Raw genomic sequence first — 21,754 nt, forward strand, 5'->3', positions numbered from 1 at the left:
AGGAAACTTGGGGCGCCTGGGTGGCTCAGTCGGTATAGCGTCCAACTTCGGCTCAGGTCATGATCTCGTGGTTTGTGAGTTCAAGTCCCACGTCGGGCTCTGTGCTGACAGCTCGGAGCCTGGAGCCTACTTCAGATTCTCTGTCTCCCCCACTCTCTGCTCCTCCCATGCTCATGCTCTGTCTGTCTCTGTCTCTCAATAATAAATAAATGTTAAAAAAAAAAATTTTTTTTTTTAAAGTTTCAGGAAACTTTAAGAAATTTAACATTACTGTTTGCTTATATGTACATATGGACACTGCACATAAAAAGAAATAGATGGAATTGTTCCGGAGTATCTTTCCAGAATTCATTTGTGGCAGATTAACATTTTGTTACTACTTGCCTGTGCTTATGTAGTTAGTGTTTTAGTAATGGGTATTACCTGTGTTTGACTGTCCTGCCCACCTGGGAGTAGAGCTCAAAGAGCACCATACATCGGTGAGAATATTGAGGGTCGTCTAGGTGCCAGGTGCTTTCCTAGGCGTTGACAGAGTCATCCTTCATTCCTTAACAGTAACCCTGTGATGGCACAGGTGGTATCCACACTTATAGGTCAGGAAATGGGCTCAGAAATAAAGTAATATTTCCTCGATTAAGCCAAAAAATTGGTAGAGCTAAGGTCAGACCTAAGGTCTGTTAACCTTTACTGTGTTAAAGTTACTCTCAAAATTTGATTTTTTAAAAAATTTTACCCCAGTATAATCCACATACAGTGTTATATTCGTATCATCCTTAAATTTAAACAATGAGTGGGGCTTATTTATTATGACGTTTCTTCTAGTTTTTTAAACTGATTGGAATGTGACTAAAGAGAAGAGACACTTAACGCTGGTGTTGCCTGTTCCATATATTTTACCTTGGTGTTGTTGGATCTCTTCCTCTAAGCACCACCTTATTTCTATTTATGTTATGATAGTGATTGAGGACAGTGAAGGTAAAATGGGTTACTTTTGGGAAGTGAGTATTGTGTTTAGTAATGTAAACATTTTTTGTGTTCTAGTGCTTGTAATACGACGAGAAGCCTGTATTGGAATTCTTCATACTTGGACAATGAAACCAAACCTGATACACATAATATACAAAATTATGAAAATACCACAGTGTTTTTTATCTCCAGTTTTCAGTACCTCATAGTGGCAATTGCCTTTTCAAAAGGAAAACCCTTCAGGCAACCTTGCTACAAGAATTGTAAGTTTGACATTTGTTGTGATTTCTTTTATCCTGCTTCCTTTCTTTAAAAATAATGTCAGAAGAGTAGAGTTGAAACTGTTCTTTCAATGTGAAATAGGTCTTCATGAATAGAATGAACCTAGTGATTTAGATGTTTACTGTCTTGTTTTGTTCTCATGGGAGCTGCCAGTCTAAAGTTTAAAATTGAAGCCACCCTGTTCTAAACATTCCTGGTTTTCACATCCTATTGCTTCTGGCTCCAGCTTTTATTTTTACAGCGCGTTGCAGACAGAGTTAGAATTAGAAGCAGGAACAGAGGATCTTCAGTTGGAACAGTGGGTATTGCTCTCTGCTGCTGGGCGGTCTGCACAGTGCCAACTGTCTTCCTGTCATTTTTGACACTGGTGCAGACAGTGTTCACCTGCAGTTCTTTCTTTCTGTCACCTCTGCATCCACTGCCGAAAGGGCCAGTAGAAGGGAGTCTTGTGCCAATGTCAAACTTGTCTACCTATGGCAGTAGGAGATAGCATTTTGATTAATCAAAATCGGAGCTTATAGGGAAAAACATCAATTGCCAATTTTTTTAAAAATTGAGAATATACTAATATCTGGGACAACTTAATTTTTTTCATATAAAACTTCAGATATTTGCAATATTATAGAATGAATAGTAGTTATTCTTTGTTGTAGATGTAAAGAAATGCTGTGTTCTACTTGGCAAACTGGTCACAGATTTCGGTAAATTATACCTGTCACGTTAGTTTACAGCGCATTTTCACATTATTTTATTCTTCTACCCTATGTGGTTTGTAGGTCAAGTTTTATTGCTTCATACATTTGGACAGGTTAAGATGATTCAAGTATCAATATTGTCATCTGTTTTTACTTTTTTTTTTTTTTTTTCACAAAAACTGATATTATCTAATAAGTAGAAAGTATATTACTGAGACCATATTGGAAGCATGCTTTGGGACAAAAAGCCTTCCATAGAAGGTCAATCACTTCTTCTAAGAGGACTTTGTAACTAAAGTTAGCTTTAGTTGAGGTGAACTTAGTGAAAGTTGATGTATGTGTTTTAGTTTTAGTTCCATATTTTTAAATTTCAAGGAAATATTTAGCATGCCCAAGGTTAGCTGAAACATCTGTCAGAGAATAATGCCTCCCCCCCCTTTTTTTAATTAAGAAAACTGGTGTTCAGACTGTTTGGTAAGCAAGACAGCTGTGTCAAGAAAGTTAATTTTAGAGGTCTGAGAAAATCCACCATATCCATGCTTCTCCAATTAAAAAAAAGATTGTTTTCCTATTTTAAACGCATCTTTTGTGTTATTTGGAAAACTTCAAAAAACTTAAAGGCTTTGTATTCCCATTTAATTTTGTATTAAGATATTTTATATTCCAATTTAATTTCAAATTCACGTGAATAAAAAATAATCCCAATTGTTGATCACTGGCCTATTTTTGTTAGAACATGTATTAAAAATTGTGGTTTGGCAGAAATATAGCCACAAAACTTTTGTCCTTAATATAAGCAGTTTGTGCATGTCTGTCAGTGGATAAACAGAAGTGCATGCTATCTTAAAACATGCCTGGTAGAAAATAAAATAGGAACACTAAAGTCAACATATACATATTTTGCTAATTTTCACATCTTGTCTCCCTGTCATTGGAGTCTCCTAATCTTGGAGTTACTGATGAATAAAGAAAGAAAAGTAGAAAATAGAAGTGACAGAAATAAAGTCTAACTTTATAAAGGAATATACAACGTAAAGTATAAATATAGTTGAAATGAATGGAGAAAAGGTTAAGGCTTTACTAGAGTTGACATTAGCTTTTCATTTTTTACTGTAGAATAGACAGTTAACAGTTCTTTGCCAGGACTTGCTAGTTGCTGTTCTCTGTATCTAAATAGTAAAATGTATGAAACCTATCTTGAGATTACTGTTTTTAAAAATTAATATCTGTCTTAGGCATTTAAGGCAGTCTCTTCAGAGTTGGGTTTTTTTTGGGTTTTTTTTTTGGTTTTTTTTGTTTTGTTTTGTTCTCTTCTACTGGTTGGATTCTAAATAAAACCAAATTTCAGTCTGTGGTGACCCATTTTCAACTTTAGCTTAGCCCACTTATATTTTCTCCTTTGACCATGCTATCATTTCGAGGGCCATGATGATACAGACTTAATTCTTATACTCTCATTTAACTAGATGTGATTTCTTGGGATTTGGCTTCAGTTTTTGCTCCGGTTTCTTGACCTTTATAACTCCTGCTTGTGACATCCAAGTCCTTTCTCAGTCTGTGAAGACATCACTACTGAACTGCCAGGATCTCTCTTCCTCAGGGTATATGCATTTTTTCCTGTTCATCTGCCAGGCCTGAATTGGTTGGAGCAGATACTTAGAGGCCCTGCAGGATAAGCTGGCCTTTCAAAGATAAGAAGCTGAATAAGAAAGGGCGAGGGGGTGGGGGGAGAGGAGGGAGAATTAGGAATAAAAAGACTTGAAATTTGTGCTTGTGGGTCAGAAGATCCCAGTTCATATTTTTTGAGGAAGGAACAGCTAGAGAAGTAGATATCAGAGTCGTAAACAAGTTTGTAGGCTTATTTATCCTATGTAAGGGTTTATTTTTGAGTCACCATACCAAGGGGAACATAAAAGAAATCCTTCTGGTGCTTGATTTTGTTGCCACATTCCATCAAAATGGTCTGGTATCATCAACAACAAATCTGTGATGCCCTAAGCTGGGACATATTTAATAACTTTAATTTACTTATTGCTTTGCCTTTTAAGGACTAAGTCTGCTCTTTCCTATGGTATCCTCATCATGTTAGTTAAAATACCTTGACTCCAAAGGACTTGTTCCCTGTTCACACAGCTTTGTGGTAGAATCTAAATCTTTAACTTACGGAACATTGTTCCCTGATCTCCAGTTACCACCAACACAGAATTTGTTTTGATTGCTGTCTTCTGGTGAAGAGCATTACTTGTACTTCAGTAGCAATGCCGGCGGAGTCCAGGAGCAGAGAGCACAGTTTACTAGAAACTCTGTACCTCTCAAAAACGAATACCTGATTTTCTCGTTCTTGGTTTCCCTATTGATCTTTCCATTGCGGTGGTTATATACATCTGCCAACCATGCACCTCCCCGTCACATTTCTTTGAATAGTGCCTCTTTTTCTCCCCTGGCTAAACAGAGGAGAGGTTCAACTGCTCATTTTCTGCTTCACATGGAAAATCTTGGCAGATTTTTAGAGGTGTGATCAAAGGTGTGTCTTTCTAGGAGAAAGACAGGAACGTTTGAGAAACACTGTTGAGGTAGATGTAAGACATTTGTGAGCCTGAGTAAAGGAAAACAAAAAAAATTTTTTTTTTTCTGGCAACATGTCAGGAAGTAGATTGCAAATCTGTTTTGCTTATGGCTGTAAAAATGCATTCGAATTTGGAAAACATTCAATATGAGCTATTACTATTTTGAACCAGCTTTCTTTTCTGTCTCCATATCTCTCTGGCATTTGTATTCTGACCATTTCTTGTCCTTTTTCTGAATTTGTCTTTTGTGTGCTTCTGTACTTGAAATTAGTACTGTCCAAACACTTTAACTGACCACAATAACTGTTTGAGTGACTGTGCAACTTATATATTACTTTAGTTGCTATGTTTATTGAATAGAATGTTATGGTTCCTGTTTATAGCTTAGTAGTATGTTTTAAAAATAAAGATCTAGAAAAAAAATTTTTTTTTAATCTAGCATGGACCCAAATTTTTCAGCCTGTTGGTCAGTGACTTATAATAAAAAAAGTGTCCCCACTTTGACATGAATGTTAATAAAACTTCCAGCCCAAGTTGTTAGAACAGTAAATCTAGATATTAATACATGCAAACAATAAATACATATATATAGAACATAATGTTATTTCTACAAAACAATAAATATTGGCTTATAGTTTTGAACTGACATATTAACAGTGTTTGTAAATGGCTCCCACATTTAAAAATAGTATGAGATTCCTCATTTAAAGTCCATAAAATAGGATATTAACTTCTTTACCCAATCTGAAGGCTTCGTGATAAAATTTTGGTTTTACATGGTGTTAGTAAAATTTGAGTTTCAAGATGACCTCAAATAAGAACTTGTAAGTAAATATCCAAACCAAAGAAACAAGGGGAAAAAGTTGGGGGGGGGGTAGCAATATAATGGGGAAAGTTCTGAGCCTTAAGGCTCATTATATGAGAGTATGTTTGTATATTTGCAGGTGTATGCATGTATGTACACGGTTAACAAAATGACCACAAGCAGGGAGTTTTATTTTGGAGTTAGGAAAGTAATGCAAAGTACTCTGAGACTGAATTTACCGCTCCTAGCTACTGCAGCAAGTGGATTAACCCACATTTAAAATAGTAGATACTCAGTTTCTGGGTTTTAGCGTACATTTTCTGTAGAAATATTTCATGGAGGAAGTCATTAAGAAAGTGGGATACACTTAACAGAAATATACTTACAGTCAAATTAGAATGTCTCCATTTAGGATTATAACATACTTAATACTGGGAATAAATGTTATTCAGTATTTTTATATTCAACAATAATTATTACATACATGTTTTAAATGATAATTTCATTTTGCTCTACATAATCTAGTCTTCTATCTGTGAATTATATATTGACTTGGTTATCTTATAAATTAGCTGTCTATCTAGGAGAACTACAAAATGTCTCCTATTTTTATAAATGCTGATTATTTCTATGTCACATAATGAATCCTTTGGGCCTGAATGTTGTGCCGTACTCTAGGAAATAACATAAAACACACATTTTATGTACTTCATCAACCTAAATAGATGTATCCAAAACCAAATTTAGGATTGCCAGTATACCAGTTGTTATTATATGCTTTTTTATTTAAAGGAACTTCTAATTTAATTGTTTTACTTTCTTTTTCAGATTTTTTTGTTGTGTCTGTGATTATTTTGTATGTTTTCATATTACTCATCATGTTGCATCCAGTTGCCTCTATTGACCAGGTTCTTCAGGTAAGGGTTCAGCACATCAATTACTACTGGTTGTCTGAGGGTGATAATACCTAGGATAGCAGTAGTAAGACAGTAATAGAAGATGACACACTAATAGTTCATGAAAGTTACACAGCCAAATAGGACTTCTGGATGTTTGCTAGGGCTTATGATCTACCCCCTCCTTTGTTCTCGGGTTACTGGGGACAGAGACTCAACTCTGAAGGTCTTCCCCCCCGCCCCAGGATCTCTTCTTTCTGAATTTTCTAAAATGCAGTTAAAGTGACCCAAAAATACCCTAGAAAGAATAAAGAACATAATTGGAACATCAGCTTTTATTGCTCTACGTGTTATTTTATGTTTCTTTCCTGTTCCTTCAGTCTTTGCTTCTGGTTCCATTTCCCTGTCTACAAACAAATGTTGCTTGGTCTTTAAAAATAAAAAAACTTTGACCCTGTTATTTGATCTGTCCCTTATCGATCCACTTCTTGAGTAGTCTATACCTACTGCCTCTTCTTCACTGTCCACTGAGTTCTTTTTTTCATTAAAAACTTTATGAATGCTGAAATACCTGTTTTATATAGAAGAAAATGCATACCTATTTAAGTTGTTAAGCGTAATAGTAATAAAATAACACCCATGAGTTCATCATCCAACCTAAAAAGGTAACACTACCAGCATCAGTAAGGCACTATCATGTACCTTTTTCCAAACATTCTGAGGGAACCACTATTCTAATTTTTTGTCTCATTGGCTTGCTTTTCATTATACAATTACCATACTGTATGAAGCCATAGAAGTTTTGCTTGCTTTTGACCTATATGACAATGTTATCTTACTATTTGTATTTTTCTGTGACTTGCTTTTTCCCATTAGCATTATTTTTAAGAGGCATCCATGTTGATACATGCATTTCATTTTCACTACTATATAGAATTCCATTGTAGGAATATATTTTCATGCATTTCTCCATTCTCCATTGGTAAATAATTAGGTTGTTTGTAGTCTTTTCCTGTGTTAACAGTGCCAGTATGAACGTGCAGTACAGGTCCCGTAGTGTATGGGAGTGAGTGTTGACATACCACAGAGTGGGAATGGAGTGGTTTATCCCAGGTACAAGCAGCTGTGTTATTCAACTTGGAAAAGATTGATGATTTATAGTCCTTACCAGCAGTGTATGAGTGTCTGTTTCCCCACATGCTTCATGGAGGGATTTAGATAAGCACTTTAAGCAAAAGAAGAAAACAAAAACCACTTATGTTTCTCCTGCCACATGTGTCTTTCTGCTGCTTCACATCTGTCTTCTTAAGTTCAGTGGACTTGTCCTTTTAATTATTTTGTTCCCAACCTTACTTGACTCTTCAGCAGTATTTGAAAAGTTAGCCATGTGATTATTCTTGAGACTCCCTCTACAGTTTTGTGATGCTGTGCCCCCTTCTGATTTTTTCCTACCCTTATGACTAGTTCTCATTCTCTGTGATGGATTCAGACTCTTCCTGTTCCTTAAACGTTAGTGTTCCACACGTTCTTGTTCTTCTCGCTCGTGTTACTCTGTACATTTGGGTGAGCTGCTCTATAGTGCCAGCTTCACCCATGGTGCCATCTGTGTTGGTCTAGCTCTCACAACTGAGCCTTAGGATTGAATATGCACTGACATACTGAATATTATATGCGTGGTTCACCCATCAATTCTCTGATTCAGCATTTTTATAACTAAGCTTATCATCATATTCTTCCTCAACCCTGCTTTGTCTTGGTTTTTTTAGTACCACCATTTATCCAAGTCAGAAGTGTGTATATGTGTCCTTGTCTTCTCCTTTTCTTTTTAAAGCCAGTCTTTTCCTAGATTCTCTCCATTTTCTTACTCGGAATCTTTTAGCTTTAATCCATCCCATTTGCCACCTAAAAAGAAACCGTTGTTTCCTCTATTCACAAAACTTCTGACACCAGTTGTGTGGGGGTTTTTCCCACACTCGTCTCCAACTCTGGACTCCAACTCAGTATCTTACAGTTCAGTTCTGGCACTACCTGGAATTAGCCAGACCCTACAGGTTAAGGGCTGTGTCCCACAAGAGTGCTCCCCAACGAATTGCAAGTCCCAAGTCATCACCTGTACTTCTGACTAATTAGCTATGAACCAGAGTTCCCAGAACCCACTTCTTAGGTTTGAGAATTTGCTGTAAAACTCAGGGAAACACTTATGTTTATTGGTTTATAATAAAGATTATAATAAAGGTACAAATGTACAACCTGGTTAAAAGGCAGATAGGCCGAGGTCTAGAAAGGTCTCGAGCATAAGAGCTTCTGTTCCTGTGGAGTTGGGGCTGCACCACCCTCCCAGCACATGCATGTGTTGACCGAACCAGAAGCTCTCCAAACCCTGAAGTTGAGGGACATTTTTTTTAAATGGAGGCTTCATTATGTAGTCATTGTCTATTATTAACTCAATCTCTAGTCCCTCTCCCTTCTGTGGAGGATGGGAGAGCGGGGCTGAAAGTTCTGAGCTTCTAATCATGGCTTAGTCTTTCTGATGACCAACCCCCACCCTCAAGCTATCCAGAGCCCACCAAGAGTAGCCTCATTAGAATAAAAAACATGATACCAGGATATTCCAGGAGATTTAGAAACTCTAGGTAAGATATTTCTATTGCCAACATCACTTGGGAAATTAAAAGAGTTTTAAAAGCTCTGTGTTACACAGAAACCACATATATATTTCTTATTTTGTGGCCCCATCACTAGTTTCAGCTTCCATCATCTCTTGCCTTGATCACTATAGCAGTCTCCACCCCTGAAATCTTTCTTGCTGGAGTCATAGGGGGTTTTTCTAAAACCTCTTAGATCATATCAACTCCACAGCACCTAGCATAGTATCTTAGGTGCTCAGTAAATATTTGCTAGTTGACTAAAAGGTGAATGCGTGAATGGAATTTTTTTTCTTTTTCTTTTTTAGACCTTAGAAATTAAACATAGATTTTAAAGTGAAAACGTAGACTGTTTGTTAAATTGATTTGGATAGTCCTTTTATGAATTTGTCTTTATATCAATATGTAGAGTTTTGAATGATACTTCATTATTAGATTGGTATCTGCCTCATTGTTGAAAGACAAGACTTTACTTTAAAAATAGGGACTTGTTAGAAGTTCATGAACCAGTAGAAAGTATGGGCTTTTGAGTCTTAGTGATTAGGATTTGACTCTAAGCTCAGCCGCTTTACTGTATTCTTTTAATCTTGAGTTACACTTTTGTCATCGGAAAAGTGGATATACCTTGTGGCATTGTTAAGGATAGAGTAGATAATGTATGTGAAGGTACTTGGTATATAATAGGAATTCGGTAAATGTAGAAATTATTATATAATGCAGTAATGTTAATTGCGTACTACAATTTTAACTTAAAAATTTTTGTCTTACAGATAGTGTGTGTACCATATCAGTGGCGTATAACTATGCTTATGATTGTTCTTGTCAATGCCCTTGTATCTATCATGGTGGAGGTAAGCACTTCAGATGATCAAATGACTATGTTGCTGTTTTGGGATTCTTGGTGATTTAATACTCCTGGAGGAAGAGGACAGGTGGCAGCATGGAAATCTACCAAGAATCTCAGTTTCATTTTAGTTAAAATCATTTAGCTTTTTCTTCTTGACCTTTTCCATGAACTGAATGTAGTCGTGTTAAGGGATATAACTTAGCTGCACTCATACAGATAGGAGAAAGTAACCAGTGAGATAGCAAAAAGCAGTGATCTTTAGAAGGGAGAGAAGATTGGTGCTCATAGTAAACCAGTGATCATGAAATCACAGTGGGCATGTACCACCAGTGACCTGCGATATACAGTAAAATCTCCCATTGAAGGAAAGAAAGGAGGGAGGGGCTTTCTCCATGAATTGTAGTGAATTTTAATAACAGTTTATCAAAAGTATAAAATAACGACCACTGTGAACTTACCAGCACTGATTGCTGGAACTTCGTACTTGGTAGTTACTTCTAAGTTTCCTCTAGAGGTCTTAAGTCCTCTTTGATCCATTGTATATTTTATAGTTACTCTCCTAGTAGGATTGCCTTTAATTTGGCTCCTATAAAGGGAGCGAGTAAGTTCTCATTTGCTCTTTTTAATAAGATTTTGTCTGTTCTCAGAACTACTATTCTAATTCACTCCTCTAGTAGCAATAGGTGAAATGGAAGAAGGAGATGCAGTTGTGATTTTTAAGTTAAGGGCTTGTTTATGAGGCAGGCTTTTGAACTAAAATTAGGTAATTTGTGGGGAACTGTGTGTGCCTTGGTGATAATTGTTCTCAACTTGGAAATTATGTTTAATTTGTTATCTTTCTAAAAGATGACTTGGTATTTAAATTTGGGCCATAGTGGGCAGCATGGATATTATGGTACTGATCTTTTTAAATTGCCCAGTGAAAATGATTTTCTCTGTTTTATGGACACCAGAAAGTATATCCAAGATACTATATTTTAAAAGCTTTCCTTTTTCTATAGAAGTTCATCTGTTCATATAAATGTTATTTAAAATAAAATTAAAAAAAAATTTTTAAGGGAATCCTCTCATAATTTCTCTTAATTTATTATTCTTGCTCACCGTCAAGAATTATTTATGTTGGACTCTGATGAAGTCATACACATTTATACATATTATGTTTAACTCAGTGAAAATAATTCATTGTTAACTCAGATTATAACCATTATTTTAATATGGGAAAGGCCTGAGGATTCAAATAAAAGCCATATTTTGTGGGAAGTTTAGAGGTCCCATTTTATCAAGAATTTTATGATGATTTATATTTGTTACAAAAGTTCTGTTGTGTAAAACAAAAAAGTTCTATTATACTTTATCCTTTTTCAATATTAACTGAAATTGTATGAAAACCAAGTCATGTTTTTCACTAATGATGCAGCATTGTGTGAGCCTTTTAAAAATGTGCGCATTAATAAAGAATGACTTAGTCATTTTTAATTCTTAACTCACTGGAATATCTCTCAGAACTTCTTCCTTGACATGGTCCTTTGGAAAGTTGTGTTCAATCGAGACAAACAAGGAGAATACCGCTTCACCACCACACAGCCGCCACAGGTTGGAAATCAGCACTTGCTCTCCATTCTTCACGTGCATCTAGGCTCCTTTAGTTGTGTGCTCTGCCTTCTGTAGGGTGGTATTCTGTTGTGTGTCACCTCCACCTTTCCCCTGCGCCTGGCATTCCATTTCCTGTAAGGAGTCCTAGAAAATTCTTGGCAAACATTTGTTACAGGCTTTTCAGGACTTCAGGAATTTCATAAGTCTCTTTTCCATTCCAATCCTTATCTTCTCTGTGTCTGAAGATCTTTTTCTCAGTAGTGAGAGTTCATTTTTCCATTTCTCTCTGGCTTACATGTTTACAGTTTTCATGAGTCCCATTAGAAGCTAAATGAGATTCATGTAAACAAAGTTATGAAATGGGAATTGTTCATGAATCAGAGTCCAGAGAACAAAATTTTGAGGAATTAATTCTGATTGCTTGTCAGCAGTTACTGTGCCTTAATTTTGGGCAGCTCTTTGGCTTTTCCAGACGTATGTCTCTCTTCATTCAGAAAAAATCTCAGAGAGACTGTGCAGATCTTTATATAAATCATCGCTTAGGACTTTTGAGTTTTTAGATCCATTAAGCAGCTTACTATTTGAAAGATACACAAGCTCCATGGTAAAAAGAGAAGAGAAAGAGATGAATAAAACCCATTTCCTAGTGTTTGGATGCTGTAGTCATATACTGTAACCTCTAGTCATGTAGTATATGACTAATACACATGTATGTACTTCTACAACACATAAGGAAACATATAAGGTCCGTCTTAGTTTTTTTAAACTGGTAACCATCGAATCAGCTCTGATCCACTTGTTTAGCTGTAGAGAACTTGACAATACAGTGTCTCCTTGCCTCATGATCTGACCCATTGCTGTTTGTAGGTGCGTGATGGGCTTTTTACATATGCCAAGTCCTAAATCTTCTGCTCATCCTCAGGCAAGAGGAAAGCTGTCAGAGTTCAAGAGGATTCCCTGGCATTTCTGAGTTGGGTCACTCACTTATTTTTAGCCTTCTTTTACCTAAGTAGCAACTTCCTGAACTTTATTTTGGTAGTTTAGTAGGCTCGATGCCCAGAGTAATATCACAGATTGCTTTCTTTTTAAGAGGTCCTGTGGAGTGCCATTTCCTTTTTTAATGCTTTATGACGAAGAGTGAAAGTTTGGTACTAATGGCATGCGTCTGGCTTCACCTTTAGTTCCTTTTTCTCAAAACAGTATAGTGATATGGCTAGAACTGTATCAGGGCTCACGTCCATTAGCGAAATCTCCTCTGTGTCTGAGTTTTTTTTTCCTTTGGGTTACCTCACTACATTACTTCAAGGGGTGGATTTCGGCTCCTATCATCAGTCCTCATATGACATGTTTGCATTGGCAAGGCCCAGGCCAAGGAAAACATTTACATTGAGTTTTCAGCTCTCACTGTTGATCCAGAAAATGCAGGGGTGCCTGGCTGGCTCAGTTGGTGGAGCGTGCGACTCTTGATCTCAGGGTCATGAGTTCAAGCCCCACATTGGGTGTAGAGATTACTTTAAAAAAATAAATAAAATTTTTAAATAAGAAATGCAGATTCTGAGGAGGCATTATATATCCCTATTTAGTCAAAAGTGGGGGGTCATAAGCCTCCTTTAAAATATTTGAATTGGACATTTCTCCTCACTTTTCAAACAAAATTAAATGAGAGACAATTCTATTATTTGCTAAGTCTCTGTTTCCTAGAAATTTGTTAGTATCTGTCCTCCTTATTTTATTTTATTTTATTTTATTTTTTTAATGAATTTTTAAAATGTTTATTTATTTTGAGAGAGACAGAGTGTGAGCAGGAGAGGGGCAGAGAGAGAGAGAGAGGGAGACACAGAATCCGAAGCAGGCTCCAGGCTCTGAGCTGTCAGCACAGAGCCCGATGTGGGGCTTGAACTCACCGTGAGATCATGACCTGAGCCGAAGTCGGATACTTAACTGACTGAGCCACCCAGGGGCCCCTCCTCCTTATTTTAAAAGTCTGTGTCTCTCATGTGGCTTCCTATCTCTGAAGTGTTCAGAGGAGAGAGTGAAAGCAGAAAGTGGTCTAGAATAGACAAGTCCAGCATCCCCTGTGTGTTTGCCACCTTGTTCTGAGAATCACTGAACAGACAACAATTTTAGTCTTCAGTTTCTGTGATTGTGATTAAGAAAGCATTTTTAAAATTGCTGGCTTTAGAAAAGAGTTCTTATAATGTGTTAGCACAGAATGATACACTTTCATCTTCTGACACTTTCAGAATGTGTAATGTGGCTTCACTGTTCATATTTGTGACCCTTCAAGAACCAGTCAGCTAGTTATATTACCATAAGGTCTCAATCAGAGACCACTCTGTTGCTCGCCACCCCCTGTCCCCAGACATTTGATGGTGTCTGGAGACATTTTTGGTTATCACAATTGGAGGGGAAGAGGGGTTGCTACTGGCATGTAGTGGGCAGAGGCCAAGGATGCTGCTAAATGAACATCCTATGGTAGTACGCAGGACAAACCCCTCCCAACAGAGAATTTTTAGTCCAAGATGTCACTGGTGTCAAGGTTGAAGGTGAAAAGAGACTAGAGGTGAGAGTGGCCTGCTGCATCAGGGACTTCTGTGGCTGCCGTAATTCTCCTGTGCCACAAACTGTTGTTCGTGTCTGCCTGCTCTGTGCTCTTTTCTACCAAGAATCACAGGAGATCTTCTCAGACTGCAAGTCCCAACTGTCTATATTATTTCTGGGGGATGAAAAGCCCTATTTCTTCTTTGTCTTCCTAACCATATAGACCCATATAGGTTGAAAGTTTCAAAACCAGAGGCCCTGGACTAGGCTCCGGGTCTTAGACAGTTGGATTGGGAAGTCAAGAGCCTCATCTGGAAATCTCTGATAACCTTTTCTAAAATACCTGATAATCTGTAAGGTACTGTGCAACACCTCCAGGATCCTCCCAAAATCTTAAGGTATTTCTCACTTCACTATATACGTAAAGAAGCAACATTCAGTCAACTTGCCATGGTTAAGCCATCTACTGAGTGACAGAGTTGGGCGTTGAAACCAGGGTTTCTGATTTTAAGAAGAGTTTTCTATAGAGCTTTACCCTGTTTGGGAAGATCTGTGCAGCACATTCTCTTGCTAAGAAGCACTGGTGCATATCCCGTGTCTGGTAAACTGAGGCCACTTAGTGGTAGATGTGGAACTAGGATTACATCATCATGTAGTTTGATCCTGCCTGAGGATTTGTGCCTGATTGTTTTCCTTTTGCGGGGGAAAGCAAGTATTAGTTGTAGTCCTTATGCCACTGAAACATTGTTTGAGCTTACTTAGATAGAATGCTAATTCTGGTTGTCTTTATTTTTATATTCGGGATTGGTATGGAAGAAGACTATTATGAAAACCACAGTATCATTACAGCATTTTTCCCACAAGCATGGCTTTATTCCTTTACATGCTACTCATGAAAACATTTTGTAAAAGACACTGCTGAAAGTAAACTGGCATTGGGGTTCTAGAACCAACAGCTTGGAATGGTCTAAGAAGCAGGAGAATTTTAGCTGTAGATCTTTTTGCAAGTTCCTTGTGGTTTCTCTGTTGGACTGTGGCAGCTTCTTTCCCATCCTTGAGGGATACACTTGGTTGTTTAACCACTCCTTCCAGTTGCTATGGCTACTGTGTTCTCCTGCTTCAGGGACTTATGCCTAGGTGTTTGGGGAGACCCGAGTGCTCATTCTGAGCCCTGTGCTGCTCCACATCTGCCTTCTTGGTGCACAGAGCTGCTTTCTCTTCTTGCTGCCATCATCTCTCCCTTGGTTCATTTCTCATTCTAGCATGCCTGTAGCACCTGTTATTTTCTCTACCAGTGAATTCTGTTGTATTTGAGGATGCATGTGGTATGTTTGTTTCAACTAACAAACCTGTGCTTGCCTATAGTGTACTTCATGCGTATGATATTTGGGGGAGGGGAGGGTACAGGAACAAAATGTTTCCAATTTAAGCAGAAGGGGGATCCCCTAGTGTTTCTTGTGACTTAATTTATTTTTTCTAAATTATAACAAGCGTACTTGTTTTTAATAAGGAAATAGGATTTTTTAAAAAAATATTCACCTTAATGTGGAAGGAGTTCTATTTAATTGTGATTCTATTTGCAATGAAATTTGTTTTAATTTTATTGCTTGCCACACTTTCTACAGGTAGGAAACAGTGGATATAGGTATATATGTGTCTATTTGTGTGTAGTGTATGTGTGTGTGTCTCTTAAATTTGGAGACCCTGGGCTATGATTTTCCTTAACTCAGCGTGCTATGCTTGCCACATTGCCCTTTAACCTGGACGGCTCATCTGGACAGACAAGGCCTATCTTTTCTTGCTTTTTTTTTTTTTAGTCTTTTCTTGTGGTCCTTTAACAGTGCTGTAGGCTGTAAAATAAAAAGTGACAGCTTTTGGATTGATTTAGGAACAATGATCTTTCCTACAATTACATTGAAGAATTAAACACCTTTGGGAAAAGATAGATCCAAGTAGTGAGCCTCACCTCAGGTTAAATGTCAAGGGTTATTGTATATGTGCTTGCATGACATGTGTATGTGGAAAGGAATTACAGTTGACCCTTTAACAACACACGTGTGAGAGGTGCTAACCACCCCCCTCACTGCGCGGTCCAGAATCTGTGTATAACTTTTGACTTCTCAAAAACTTAACTACTGATAGATAGCCTACTGTTGGCCTTACTGATAAAATAAAGTTAACACATATTTTGTGTGTTGTATGTATCATATTTAGATAAAACTTGTGACTACAGAAATCATAAGGAAGTACTGTATTTATCAAAATGTGCATAATCGGACCTACACAGTTCAAACCCATGTCGTTCAAGGGTCATCCGTATTTGTTATTTGGATCACCTTGAGAATCCTATATCTAGTCTCTTCTGTATCTTAATGCCAAATATTTTCTTGTAGACTTGTTTTAAGATGATGATGATAAACTCTTTTTAGCTATGACAGTAAAGACGCTACTAGATAAATGATCTCCAGCATCTACCTGCCCCCCAATCCCCTGCACCTTACTTGTGACCACAGTTTGTGCCTGTGAATTCCTGGTACCAGTGCAGCAACAAACCATGTTTGTTGACAAAATAAACTAGAAGACCTTTAAAAATTTTTTTAAAGTTTTTATTTAAAAAAATTTTTTTTTACTGTTTATTTTTTATTTTTGAGACAGAGACAGAGCATGAACAGGGGAGGGGCAGAGAGGGAGAGGAGACACAGAATCTGAAACGGGCTCCAGGCTCTGAGCTGTCGGAACAGAGCCCGACGTGGGGCTCGAACCCACGAACTGTGAGATCATGACCTGAGCCGAAGTCGGACGCTTAACTGACTGAGCCACCCAGGCACCCCATTAAAGTTTTTATTTTAAAGTCTTTTTGCTGCTCTCCACTGGCCAATTTAGAAACATATGTTTCAAAACCTGTGTTATAGCAAATTTGCCTCTCTCAATGTTGAAGCCATTTGGGTGTTAAAATTAGAATGTTGTCTACCTCCGTTATGTTACACTTGCATTTTGTGAGATTACCTCTGTTGAGATTAAACCTACTCGTAGTTTGATGGCAAAACAAAACAACCTGGGATTTAGATTTTGCTTTGGAGAAGCAACAGCCAAAATAATTAGAAATTGACTGTTGATCTTCAGAGGTGAATATGACCACAGGTCTCTGAATAGTCATTTTAGTTACCTGATTTCAGGTTTAGTTATTTATCTCAAATTTCAATTAAGACCAGTTCTGAGGGCCTATATTGAATTTACATTTTTGTACAATTACTAGGGACTGCTTTCTTGTTCTTCAGAGACTGTTTATCTAAGATCACATTCATTAAAAACATCAGGATTGATCCAGAAGGATTTCAGTGCCAGCAGAGCTTTTTATTACGAAATAATTCTAAGAAGTAGTACTCAGTTTACCTTTTCAGAAGTAATTTTCTGCGTACTTCTTTCCCATAGTGGAACACCAGGGGACACTATAATTATAAAATGAAATTTTTTTTTATGTTAATGAAAGTGTGTTAAGTGATTGACAATAAACATGATATAAATTCTAATTTTGACCTAACAATATTTTCATCGTGCTTCATTTTTTGAAAGGTGACATTCACTAACAGTAACAATAATATTTAACAATGCTTTCTTCCAAAAAATGATCAGGGGCTAAGTTGCCAGGAGGAATGGTATTAGATAATTTGGGATAGAATATGAGGGTCTCTATATTAAATATGAAAAATGTTTTCTTTCTGAATAGTTTAAAGTTATTCTTCATACACTTGATGTTTTATGTGTTATAGAATTATAAAACCCAGATTTGCAATTTTTTAAAAAAATTTATCTGCACACAAGAGGATAGGTACATAAAACTAAATAAAATGAAATTGCATTGATAATTTAAAAAATCTTAAAAAATATGTTCCTAAATAATTGAAAGCTGACCTTTTTTACTTGAGTTTTTTTCATTTGTCATATGCAGAAGTCATTTCCTCTTACTTTTCTGTGTTGATGTACTGTGCTTTAAAAAACTTGTTAAAAACAAGCAGCCCTTAATCTACTAGTGTGTTTTTCCCCCCCCTTATTTTCTTAGGCGTCAGTGGATCGGTGGGGAAAATGCTGCTTGTCCTGGGCCCTGGGCTGTAGAAAGAAGATACCAAAGGCAAAGTACATGTATCTGGCTCAGGAGCTCTTGGTTGATCCAGAATGGCCACCCAAACCTCAAACAACAACAGAGGCTAAAGCTTTAGTTAAGGAGAATGGATCATGTCAAATCATCACCATAACGTAGCGCTGCGTCATTCTCAGTGGTATGCTGGTAGCAGGAGAATGTAATTTCCGGACTTTCCGATCCTGTGCGTCAGAATGGCACCATTTCAATTTATGTCTCTTCTAGTATAGCTGATTTGAGAGGGTTTTTGTTTTTGTTTTTGTTTTTTAAATAAGACAGTTGGCCTTCCAGTTAAATTCTTAATCAGTCTGTAAAGTCTTATGTCTGTATTCAGGAACTACATATTACATATATTTCCAGAATTTTCTTGTTACCCTCAGTGATGCTGTTTAAATAGGGTACAGAAGAAAGTTGATATTTGATAGGTTTTTAGACATCAGCTTCTGAGACTTGGTTAATGCGTTTAAATATATTTTCACAAACCCTTGTCAGAAAAAGCCCTCATTTATTTACCACCCCTAAATTTGTGATTGATAAATAAAATGGGTGTTAATTAGCCTCCAGTGAAAATAGGTAGAAAGCCTGTTTTCATTTGATTCCAATATTTCTTCCAAAGAATTCCATATATACACAGACCAGTTCCCTTTGATAGCCTAGGGGTGAGTTTTATGATGTTGCTTATAGAACAACTCAGGTAATTTCCATTTACGGTTTTATAATTTCTGTACAAACTGCCTGGGTTTTATTTTTCTAATCAGCAAGGTGCTTCACTGCCTTCTTCAGATGTCCCTCAAAGCTATTGAATGGATCTTGTGATCTGTCTGCTGTCAATAGTACGATTTACTTCAGTTAAATGTTGTAGAACCATAGAACCATTTTCACTAGGAAAAAAAGATTATTTCCTTTGGCAATAGATATAGATCTGTCTTTCTAATCTCTCTTCATAGCTGTTTTTTCTCTCAGGTTTTATCATTTTAAAGATTTTTCTTTTCTTCTAGGTTTTTAATTACTTAAAGACAAGATAATAGTGAGTTGTTTGGTTTTTTTTTTTTTTTGAGTTTTTTGAGTTAGACTTTTACCTCCTAAAAATTTTAAGGGTTGATATAAGTCTCCTATCAATAATGAGGCTTAAAAATGAGTGGTTTTGAATGACTGCTACTTTTTCAAAGCAGGATGAACTTGGTGAATTTGTTTTATGCCATTAGATGGCGCCAGAGCGCCATCTGATGGGGTCAGAGCTTATTTTGGATTGGATGTTTACAAAGGAGCATTTTTTGGTTGTAAAAATTTCTGGGGGGAAAAATTGAAATAAAGTTAAGACTAGACATTAATTGAGCCAAAAGAAATGTGAAAAAGATTTTTCGCCTGTTTTATCTGGTTAATGTTTAAATTTTAAACAAAATTAAAGTAACTTTAAAAATGCCTTTCTAGGTAAGATCCAGCAGCTTGGCAAAAGCCCACAGTTACAATAAACAAGGAAACTGATATTGCTATAAAATGGACACTAAACTGCTAAAACTGTGGGACGTTATCCTATGTTCTTCCTTAACTGGTAGCATGCTTGTGCTTTCCACTTCTAGCTAATCATTATTTTCCTGATAGATACGTACCAATTTATCAAATGTTAGCTGGAACTGTAGAACCACACGGTTCTCATTTCTTATGCTGCAGAGACCTGAATGATGTTTGGTAACTATAGGAAAATGTAAGTTACACTCAGGATCACTGTTATTGCTTATTGCCACTGATGAATGATTCTTATAAAAATACAATCGAAGTTTTCCATCAAAAAGTATGATATTAATACACCTTAGGTAAGAACAGTTGTTCCATGAATGATTTTATGAAGCTATGCATCTTAGACCTCTTGAGCTGTGATTTAGCACTGTTTTCTATAGTTACTTATCTCGATCATTTTTTAATTTCCACATTCATTTCTGATATGTATAAGTGTTATTCTTAAGTGATTTCCCAGAATTGTAAATTTTATTATTTGATTTAAATACTGAAGCATATAATTAAAGTAATTGCTAAGTAGCAGCTTAAAAATCCAGTTATCGGATTGTATTTAACATCTTTAAGAGCATGATCATAAAAAGCTATATTTTTTACACCCTTCTTTTTTTAACATTTAGATTTTATAAGGGTTTTATATCTCATTTGTCCATATTGTTTTCAAAGGAATGAGGTTTTTAGGTAGGTGGAAAAGCATTTGTAGGAAGTTACATTTCAACATAGACAAGGTGGGTTGCTCAAGTTGTAATTGATGGTTTCCAGAATGTTATTTGAAGAATGTCTGTGAATCCAGGTGTGGGTCCTACTCAGTGCCATCGATAGACTGAGTTCTCTCTCTGTAGATCACCATGACATAGTAATTTTGATTCTGAATTTCACATTAAATTATTTGAGTGTATACAGACCTAAATTTAAAAATCTGTACATATATTATTTTGATGTATTAAAGATTAATAAATATTGCCGATTTAAATTTTATTTATGCACATACTTAAAGGACAGAAATGTCCAGGAAAGTAATTGTTAAATAATGATATGTAACTTTTTAACTTTTTAAATAAATAACAAGATTTTTAATGTGTGTCTCCCTCAGGGTTGTTTAAAGTTTTTTGTTCTTTTTTTCCTCCCTCAAATATAAATAGTGGTAACTATATGTTTTGTATCTTCTAGCACCAACTGCTGTAAAGCAATGCTGCAAATAATGCTTGAAGAAAAGTGGCTAAGCCAACAACAAAAGAAATACTTTTTATATTAGTTTTATAATTCTTACATTTGAGAGCTTTCCAAATTGCACTTGGATTTAAACAGAACTGTTGCAGTCTTGACTCTTATTTATTTTGTCTCCCGTGTTTGTGAAGATACTGCACAGTTTCAGAGGCATGGTAAATAACATATCATGGTCTATGTATTCTGTTCCCCAGCTGGCTATAGATCCACTATCCAGAGAAGAGCAAAATTCAAGCTTTAGAAAACATTCTATAAGATCTCACGCATGCAATTTTGACATATCTGAAAATAGGTTTTTGTATATTTATGGTGGGAGGTGGTTGGGAACTTTTGACAAAATGTGGGGTGTTAATTTTTGTACAGTCTGTGGGCATTTACACATATTTTTAATGTAATAAAATTTGGTAATTATGTGCACATTAAATTAATAAGATAGTTACTTCCTGTTATGATTTGTGAATTCCCTAAGACTTTGGATTTTTTTAAGTAACTTTATATCAGAAATGATACTGCATCTTTATATTTTTTAAATTGTATTGCTGCTCAAGAATGGTACCCTGATGTCAAAAAGGCATACATTCATAATTGTACATTCAGCACTGTAAATAACCTTATGAAATCTTTTTTGGATTGAAAGCTATTCAAAATAAAAATTTAAATGATTGAAATGACATTTTTTTTCCTGCGTCCTTCTACATTTGTGTGCCATTTAGCTATACAAGTACTGCCCTCTCTGGATCTACTTTCCTACTTAATACTTCTCCATCCCCCCCCCCCCTTTTTTTTAACTTTGGATTTTTGAAGGGAATAAATACCACATCCCACATATTTACCACATCGTGTGTGTGACCATCCTGTGGAAACCCATCTGTCAGATACAATGTAGAATCAAATGTTAACAGCGTAAGAAGGTCTGAGGGAAATAGTGAAATACAAGACTGGAGGCTTATAATCTATTAACAGTTGGGAAGATCAAACCCAGAGCTAATGCCACGTAAAACATGGTAAGTTTGAAGCAAAATGGCAGCTGTGGGTGC

At 36.4% G+C, this 21,754-nt stretch overlaps 1 protein-coding gene across 7 annotated transcripts in view; it reads left to right on the forward strand.

Moving 5' to 3' along the window:
• ATP13A3 (ATPase 13A3) overlaps positions 1 to 21,381 on the forward strand; it is an 88,422-nt gene extending 67,041 nt beyond the window's left edge. For 5 of the 7 annotated variants that reach the window (XM_042954810.1, XM_042954815.1, XM_042954813.1 and 2 more), the window contains 5 exons: positions 1,042 to 1,229; positions 6,144 to 6,232; positions 9,627 to 9,707; positions 11,207 to 11,296; positions 17,898 to 21,381. In XM_042954810.1, the coding sequence (XP_042810744.1) occupies positions 1,042 to 1,229; positions 6,144 to 6,232; positions 9,627 to 9,707; positions 11,207 to 11,296; positions 17,898 to 18,095 (646 nt within the window). In that variant the 3' untranslated portion in view covers positions 18,096 to 21,381. Of the gene's footprint in view, positions 1 to 1,041; positions 1,230 to 6,143; positions 6,233 to 9,626; positions 9,708 to 11,206; positions 11,297 to 17,897 lie in introns of those variants that run through there. The other 2 variants (XM_042954814.1, XR_006207053.1) reach the window with 2 other exon arrangements.
• The last annotated feature ends 373 nt before the right edge of the window (positions 21,382 to 21,754 follow it).

Source organism: Panthera leo, chromosome C2, assembly GCF_018350215.1.
Source record: "Panthera leo isolate Ple1 chromosome C2, P.leo_Ple1_pat1.1, whole genome shotgun sequence".
NCBI lineage: Eukaryota > Metazoa > Chordata > Mammalia > Carnivora > Felidae > Panthera > Panthera leo.